Source organism: Hippopotamus amphibius, chromosome 11 (genome assembly GCF_030028045.1).
Source record: "Hippopotamus amphibius kiboko isolate mHipAmp2 chromosome 11, mHipAmp2.hap2, whole genome shotgun sequence".
Lineage (NCBI taxonomy): Eukaryota > Metazoa > Chordata > Mammalia > Artiodactyla > Hippopotamidae > Hippopotamus > Hippopotamus amphibius.
In genome coordinates, this window is record NC_080196.1 from 23,810,894 (window position 1) to 23,819,675 (window position 8,782).

The 8,782-nt window shown below is 52.6% G+C and overlaps 2 protein-coding genes across 2 annotated transcripts; one reads left to right on the forward strand and one right to left on the reverse strand.

The window, feature by feature from the left end:
• Positions 1-890: 890 nt before the first annotated feature.
• LOC130832031 (BOLA class I histocompatibility antigen, alpha chain BL3-7-like) lies at positions 891-4,679 on the forward strand. The gene is made up of 8 exons (XM_057700571.1): positions 891-1,034; positions 1,348-1,617; positions 1,819-2,094; positions 3,014-3,289; positions 3,406-3,522; positions 3,985-4,017; positions 4,160-4,207; positions 4,370-4,679. Exons 1-8 carry the CDS (start codon positions 962-964, stop codon positions 4,372-4,374), a joined length of 1,098 nt encoding a protein of 365 aa, XP_057556554.1. The 5' UTR covers positions 891-961; the 3' UTR covers positions 4,375-4,679.
• A 1,687-nt stretch (positions 4,680-6,366) lies between these two features.
• Positions 6,367-7,836, reverse strand: LOC130832028 (tubulin beta chain-like). The gene has a single exon (XM_057700565.1). The coding sequence runs from the start codon at positions 7,745-7,747 to the stop codon at positions 6,413-6,415; it is 1,335 nt and encodes a 444-aa protein (XP_057556548.1). The 5' UTR covers positions 7,748-7,836; the 3' UTR covers positions 6,367-6,412.
• Between the last annotated feature and the right edge of the window lie 946 nt (positions 7,837-8,782).

Sequence of the window (8,782 nt, forward strand, 5' to 3'; positions counted from 1 at the left end):
ATGGTCTATAAAACTTAGTGAAACAATTTATTACCGTAAAATAATCTTACATTAGTACAAGAGACACTCAATGTGCAAAATAGGCTTATGGATTTTAATGTAACAGAATAGAAAATAGTCAATGATATGTTTTCAGGTCCACTTTGAAAATAACCTTTGAGAAACTACCACTTGTGTAGTTTTAGTTTTGTATCAAAGATGAACATCCACGATTATCTGAAAAGGTTACTAAAAATAACTATTCCTACATATGTGTGGGCCTTTTTATTTTCAAAGGCCTCAATCAAAATAATGGATTCAATGCAGAAGCAAACATGAAAATCCAGTGGTCTTCTGAGACAGACAAGAAAGAGACTTGCAAAAATATAAAAATGTAAAAAGCTCCACTTTTCCCACTACCATGTTATTTTGGGAAATAGTTATTTTTCATATTAAGTGCATGGGTTATTATTATTCTAAATAAATTAATAAATAAGTTAAAATTTATAATTCTACTATGGAAAATATTGATGGAAGTAACCACATAAAATTATATTTGGGGTCCTCACTAATTTGTAAGATTGTATAAATATTCTGAAGAAAATATTTTGAAAATCGCTGACTACAGCCCCTGGTACAGGACTCGGGGACACAGTGTGACAAGGAGCTCTCGGTGCCGGAAGGGAGGGATCAGGGCAAAGTCCCAGGTCCCCGGGAGGGCGAGGCTCTCAGGGTCTCAGGCGGGAGGGCGGTGTCTGGGCGGGGACGCTCCGGGTTGGGGATCCCCCGTCTCCCCGAGTTTCACTTTCTCTCTCACAACCTGTGCGGGGCCCTCCTGCCCGGACACTCGTGACGCGGCACCAGTTCTCACTCCCATTGCGTGTCCGGTTCCTACACAAGCCAATCAGCGTCCCCGCGGTTCCGGGGTATAAAGTCTCCACCGACCCGCCGCGCCGGGACTCACTTCTCCGCAGACCCGAGGATGCGGCTCATGGCGTCGCGAACCCTCCTCCTGCTGCTCTCGGGGGCCCTGGCCCTGACCCAGACCCGGGCGGGTGAGTGCGGGGTCGGGAGGGAGCGGCCTCTGCGGGGAGGAGCGAAGGGACCGTCCGGGGGTCGGGGGGCAGGACCCCCAGGGAAGGAGCGACTCCCTCACCCCCGCCCAGACCCGCCCCTCCCCCCCGGTCCCGTCCTGTCCGCCCCTCGCTTCCCGCCCCCTCTTCTCTCCCCCGAGGTCCCGGCCCTTCCCCCACCTTTTCCGTCTCACGAGCCCCTCGCCCCCTCCCCCCTCCCGGCCCCATCACCTCGGACCCGGGGCCCCGCGGCGGGAGGAGGGTCGGGCCGGCTCTCACCCCTCCCCGCCCCCAGGCTCCCACTCCCTGAGGTATTTCCACACCGGGGTGTCCCGGCCCGGCCGCGGGGAGCCCCGCTTCATCACCGTCGGCTACGTGGACGACACGCAGTTCGTGTGGTTCGACAGCGACGCCCCGAATCCGAGGAAGGAGCCGCGGGCGCCGTGGGTGGAGCAGGAGGGGCCGGAGTATTGGGATCGGGAGACGCGGATCTCCAAGGAAAACACACAGACTTACCGGGTGAACCTGAACACCCTGCGCGGCTACTACAACCAGAGCGAGGCCGGTGAGCGACGCGGGCCCGGGTCCCGGTCACGACCCCCATCCCCAGGGACGGGCCGCAGTCGCCCCGAGTCTCCGGGTCCGAGGGTCCCCCCAACACGGCGGGGCCCGCCCCGCCCCCCGACCCGGGAGGAAACGCGGGGACTTGACCCGGTTTCATGTTCAGTTTGGGTTTAGTCACTGCGGGTGGTCGGGGCGGGGTCAGGGTCTCACACCTACCAGAGGATGTACGGCTGCGACGTGGGGCCGGACGGGCGCCTCCTCCGCGGGTACAGTCAGTTCGCCTACGACGGCGCCGATTACATCGCCCTAAACGAGGACCTGCGCTCCTGGACCGCGGCGGACATGGCGGCTCAGATCACCAAGCGCAAGTGGGAGGCGGCGGGTGCGGCGGAGCAGGACAGGAACTACCTGGAGGGCAGGTGTGTGGACGGGCTCCACAGGTACCTGGAGAACGGGAAGGACACGCTGCTGCGCGCAGGTACGAGGGGCCGCGGGGCCGCCCTGACCTCCCCTCAGGCTGGACCTGGCTTCCCACGAGGAGAGGACACGGGGTCCCTGAGGGAACACCGCCCCGGCTTCTTGTCGGGAGAGGGAGGAATCCGCCCAGGTTGTCACATGCTGTACAAGACAGGGACTCGCCAGGGGCCCCACGTCTCTGAAGGAGAATTAAGGAATCCAGTCTCTTTGGGGAAAAAGCAGGAAACCATCCCTGAAAAAAACTGCTTAGTGGTGCCCTTTGACCCCAGCCGCCATCTTGTGAACCTTGACTTTCTCTCTCAGGCCTGTGCTCAGCCCGAGAGCATCTTAGGAGGCGGGACTCCAGCTGTTCTGAGTCATTCGTCCTCCAGCAGAGTCAGGACCATTACTCTGTATTCTTGCTCTCACAGTTCTGGAGCCTCCTGCCCTAGTCTCTCATTCTAGAACCTTCCAAGGACTAGGGGATATTCCCAGATCCCCGAGTCTAGGCTGGTGTCTGGGTTTTGTGCCGCTTCTTCTCAAAACCATTGTCCTGAATGTCGTAGGTCAGAGGGTAAAAAGGTTCAGAATAAGTTATGAGAATCTAATGTACAGCATGGAGACTGTAGTTAACAATACTGGATTATATACTTTAAAGTTGATCTTAATCATTCTCACCCCCCCCCCACACACACACATGAAAGGTGACTATGTGAGGTGATGGACATGTTAATTAGCCTGGCTGTTAATTAACTTCTCAATGTACATGTATATCAAAACAACATGTAGTTCACTTTAAATATATACAAGTTTTAAGTAAAGATGAATAAAGTTGGGGGAAAAAACATTGTCCTGTCCATTCTCAGGATGGGCACATGATGCTGCTTCAGTGGCCCACGGAGGGAACACAGAGTGTGAATTTTCTGATTCTTCCTCCGCAGACCCTCCAAAGACACACGTGACCCATCACCCCATCTCTGACCGTGAGGGCACCCTGAGGTGCTGGGCCCTGGGCTTCTACCCTAAGGAGATCTCACTGACCTGGCAGCGTGATGGGGAGGACCAGACCCAGGACATGGAGCTTGTGGAGACCAGGCCTTCAGGGGACAGGACCTTCCAGAAGTGGGCGGCCCTAGTGGTGCCTTCTGGAGAGGAGCAGAGATACACCTGCCGAGTGCAGCACGGGGGGCTTCAGGAGCCACTCACCCTGAGATGGGGTAAGGGGGGAGATGGGGGTGGAGCTTCTTCTCAGGTAAAGCAGAAGCCCTTCTAGACACTTCAACATCGTCAAGACTGAAGCCTGAGGTCTGGACCCCTTCCCTCTTCTCCACAGAACCTCCTCAGCCCTCCATCCCCATCATGGCCATCATTGCTGGCCTGGTTCTTTGCGTGGCTTTGGTGGCTGGAGCTGTGGTGGCTGGAGCTGTGATCTGGAGGAAGAGGCGCTCAGGTAGGGAAGGGAGGGAGGGATCTGAGTTTTCTTGTCTTACTGGGGGATATCAAGCCCAGGTAGAAGTTTGCTGCCTCGTTACTGGGAAGGAGCCTCCACATACATGTGCTTGCCAGTCAGAAGCTCAGTGCTAACACTTACCATTTTGTAAAGCACTTGTTAAAAAAAACAAAAAACAAAAACAAAAAAAACCCAAAAAATGTTTTTACCTGGATAATTCTGTTTGGGGACCTGATCCCCAGCAGTCAAAGGTCAGAGAGGTACATCCCTGCTGAGCACAGACCTCCAGGAGGGTAGTTGGTCCAGTGCCCACACATCTCCTTTCTTCATGTTCCTGATCCTGTCCTGGATTTTTGGTCACAGTTCCAGAAATTCCACTGGGATCCATGACTAGGGGGTTTCTCTAGGATCTCATGATTCACTTTTCTCCGTGGCCTCTCAGGGGATATTTTCTTCTTGCAGGTGAAAAAGGAGGGAGCTACACTCCAGCTGCAAGTAAGTGAGGAGGGGGTGTGATTCCTGAGACCCTTGTGAGGGTGCAGACAGGAGGCCATGGGGGGTCTCACCCTCCTCAAAGCTCCTTCTCTGGTTTCTCTCCTGTGGGTTCTGACCACGTCCTGGTTTTGTTCTCCCCCAGGCAGTGACAGTGCCCAGGGCTCTGATGTGTCTCTCACGGATCCTAAAGGTGAGACCCTGGAGGGTCTAGACTGGGAGAGGGCTTGGGGCAGAGGGGACACGCTGGGTAGTGGGGATCTTTGGGTGGGACATTTGAGCATGTGGGGGGCTGTTGAGAATGTCAGCACTTCCATGACTGACCTGAATGTGTTCATGATGATTTCTTCCACAGTGTGAGACAGCTGCCTTGTGGGGACTGAGTGATGCTCAGTCCCACTTTGTGACTTCAGATCCCCTGACTCCTCTTTCTGCAGCTGCATCTGAATGTGTCTGTATTCCTATCAGCATAATGTGAGGGGGTGGGGAGACTGGCCCAGCCCTGCCCACCGCGACCCCTCCCCACCCTGACCCGGGTTCTCTTCCCTGATCCACTTTCTTGTTCCAGCAGAGGCGGGGCTGGGCCACCTCCATCCCTGTGTTTATTTGTGTTGCACTGAGTAATACTGTCTTACTTTCCTATTGAAAATAAAATCCAGTATGAATTTGTTTTTTCTGATTGGTGCCATGAGGGGTTGATGGGATAATAAAGGTGAGGATTCCTAAAGTTTGAGAGAGGAAATAAATGGAAACAGTGAGAACCTTCCAGAAGCCATCTGTTTGGTGTGCTGAGTCAGTTGCAGGAGGGACAGGAGGAGGCTGTGAGGAGCTGAGGGTGGACGGGGCCTGTGCCCAGTCAGTGCTCAGTGCATCATGGCCTTTGACATGGTCATTGCTCTGATGGGTCATCTTCTTGGTTCCTTTGTCCTTGTCCTTCGGTAGAATCTTGTCTGACCAGGACCTGTGATCACCGGAACTAAGACATCCTGAGTTTCCTAGCATGTCCCCAGGACCATGGGCAGTGAGGGCTTCCTGTAACCAGGTCAGCCTAGGCTCAGGCCTTGGTCTGACCCTCATCCCCCATCTCGTGTGTGTTTATATTTTGCTTCTTTAATTTTTTGGAATTACAACTACTCTTTTCCATGTTAGAGTTCTGGTCTCATTGTGCTCTGGGTGTCCCCATCTCTGACAGCAGCAGGGGTCGTATTCTCCAGTCATTGTGCCCACAAATCCAAGGGGTTTCTGTGCACAGGAGTCTCGGTGGTATTAAGAGATAAATTTTCAAACTCATTAAGTTCTTTTCCTCCTTCTAAGGCTGTTTCCTGAATTAGTCTTTCCATCTTTTCCCATCTTTTTTTTTTTTTTTCAATTCCTATTTATTTTTGGCTCTTGGGGCGATGTCATCTTTTCAATATGAAAAAAAGCAAGTTCAACACAGGAGAAATCTGAAGCATAGAATAGGACAAAACCAGGGGTGGGGGGAAGGCAATAGCAAGAGTGAGAAATGAGATGTTGCCAAAAGACGGAGGGTGTCCTGTGCCCCCTCTGGGGGATGACATTTAGGTGGCAGCACACACCTTTCCATATAGGTACAGGAGGGCTGATAGTCATTTTTTTCTGTAAGAAAACAGGGCTGGGGAGGGGGCTTTCTGGAGGCTTAGAGATGAAAGCTAGTCTCTCTCTTGCTCCTCTTGATCCCCATTTCTGACCAGGGGGAAGGAAGGAATCCAACATTATGAAGGAGGTAAAGTTGAGGAGAGAAGGATGCCCCTTGACAGGGTGGTGGCCAGAACCTTAAAAGAAATAGCTCAAGACAGAGCTTGGAGGGAGACTAAAAATGGAGATAATACTGTTAACACCTCCCCAGAAGCTGAGAGAGGAGCAGGGAGATATCTGGAAACTAGGACTTCAATAGCCTGGATGCCCCTCTCCAAAACCCCACCCCCTCCCTGTAGGAACTTCTACCTGCTCTTGGTTTCCTTTCCCCTGGGCTACCACATGGGCCTAGGATGGTGGTCATCTATCTGGGTTTTCAGCACACGGTTCTACATGGGATTTGATGAGACCCAGCTTCTTGGAGAGTTATCTTGAAAACACAGAGGAAAATGTTAACTGGACAGATGGAAGGAGTGGGCACCAGAAGGAAATACAGGGTTACCCAAAATGGCAGAAATCTAGGTTCCCCAGAGTGGAAAGAGAGAAGAGACATTCAACAAACAACAAATATTTATTGAGCGCCTATTATGTGCCAGGCACTGTTCTAGGACCCCCCCCCCCTCCAAAAAAAAGAAGAAAAACAAGATAGAGGCAGAAAACGCAAATTCTGAGGGAGGAGAAAGGGGCAGCTGACAAAGAAGGCTGAGGGGACTGAGAAGCCTGAGGTGATGGGGACTCGGCCTTAGGCCTCCTCTTCGGCCTCCTCACTGAAATCCTCCTCCTCTTCTGCGGTGGCATCCTGGTACTGCTGGTATTCGGAGACGAGGTCGTTCATGTTGCTCTCAGCCTCGGTGAACTCCATCTCGTCCATGCCCTCACCTGTGTACCAGTGGAGGAAGGCCTTCCGGCGGAACATGGCAGTGAACTGCTCTGAGATGCGCTTGAACAGCTCCTGGATGGCTGTGCTGTTGCCAATGAAGGTGACTGCCATCTTGAGGCCACGGGGTGGGATGTCACAGACGGCCGTCTTGACGTTGTTGGGGATCCACTCCACGAAGTAGCTGCTGTTCTTGTTCTGCACGTTGAGCATCTGCTCATCCACCTCCTTCATGGACATTCGCCCACGGAAGACAGCGGCCACGGTGAGGTACCGGCCATGGCGGGGGTCACAGGCAGCCATCATGTTCTTGACATCGAAGACCTGCTGGGTGAGCTCAGGCACAGTGAGGGCCCGATGCTGCTGGTTTCCACAGCTGGTTAGAGGGGCAAAGCCAGGCATGAAAAAGTGGAGACGTGGGAAAGGCACCATGTTGACTGCCAGCTTGCGGAGGTCAGCATTGAGCTGGCCAGGGAAGCGGAGGCAGGTGGTGACACCATTCATGGTGGCTGAGACGAGGTGGTTCAGGTCCCCGTAGGTTGGGGTGGTCAGCTTGAGGGTGCGGAAGCAGATGTCGTACAGGGCCTCGTTGTCAACGCAGTAGGTCTCATCAGTGTTCGCCACCAGCTGATGGACGGAGAGGGTGGCGTTATAGGGCTCGACCACAGTGTCGGACACTTTGGGTGAGGGCACCACACTGAAGGTGTTCATGATGCGGTCGGGATACTCTTCATGGATCTTGCTGATGAGCAAGGTGCCCATTCCAGAGCCCGTGCCCCCACCTAGCGAGTGGGTCAGCTGGAAGCCCTGCAGGCAGTCACAGCTCTCAGCCTCCTTCCGAACCACATCCAGGACCGAGTCAACCAGCTCGGCCCCCTTTGTATAGTGGCCTTTGGCCCAGTTGTTGCCTGCCCCAGACTGATCAAAAACAATGTTGTCGGGTCTGAAGTTCTGACCAAAAGGACCCGAGCAAACAGAGTCCATGGTACCCAGTTCTAGACCCACCATGATAGCACGAGGAACATATTTGCCACCTGTGGCTTCATTGTAGTACACGGAGATGTGGTCCAGCTGCAGGTCGCTATCCCCATGATAGGTGCCGGTGGGGTCGATGCCATGTTCATCACTGATCACCTCCCAGAACTTGGCACCGATCTGATTGCCACACTGACCGGCCTGGATGTGCACGATTTCCCTCATTGTTAAAATTTATTCTAATCTTTTTGCTCGCCTCAAAGTGTGTACAGGGCAAGAAAATATGTAATTAGTTTTTCTCTGCTGCTGGTCGCAGGCTGGAAGGATGGAACAGGCCCTGGAGGTTGGAGCAGCGAGGTCCGAACGCGGCGGCAGGAAGGTTCTGAGAGCTTCCCATCTTTTTTTAAGGAACCAGATTCTGGGATTAGCAGAGGATGGACCCGATAGTTCCCCATCCTGATTTAATTCATGTTAGATTTCTATATTCTCTCAGCCTGTCCTCTCACTCTGCCCTTAGATCTAGTAATGCTAGTGCTGGCTCCACTTTTGCTTTTCTCAAGCTTATGAGCTGTAATAGGAAATGTAACTCACAGCTTAATTTATGTGGGGGGCATAAGGGACATCCACTTCTTGATAATCTGTGAAACAAAGATTCATACCTTCAGAGGCTATGTGGAGATATCGGAACCCTTGAAATCTGGTGGCGGGAATATAAAATGGTGCTGCCACTTTAGAAAACAGTCTGGTGGTTCCTCAAAGTTTGAACATAGGGTTAGTATATGAGTCAGCAGTTCCTTTCCTAGTTATTTATGCAGGAGAAATGAAAACATGTCCAAACATAGGGACTTCCCTGGTGGACCAGTAGTTAAGACTCCATACTTCCGGGTTAGATCCCTGTCAGGGAACTAAGATGCTGCAAGCTTAGCAGTGCAGCTGAGAAGGGAAGGGGAGGGAGGGCAGGGAAGGGGAGGAAAAAGATATGTCCATACAAAAACTCGTACGTAATATTCATAGCATTATTCATAATAGCCAGAGAGTACAAACAACTCACATGTCTCCGACTGATGAATGAATTTAAAAAGTAATATAGGGACTTCCTAGGTAGCACAGTGGTTAAGAATCCGCGTGCCAATTGAGGGGACATGGGTTCGATCCCTGTGCTAGGAAGATCCCACATGCCACGGAGAAACTAAGCCCATGCGCAGCTATTGAAGCTGCACTCAGAGCCCATGTGCCCCAACTACTGAAGCCCCCGCACCT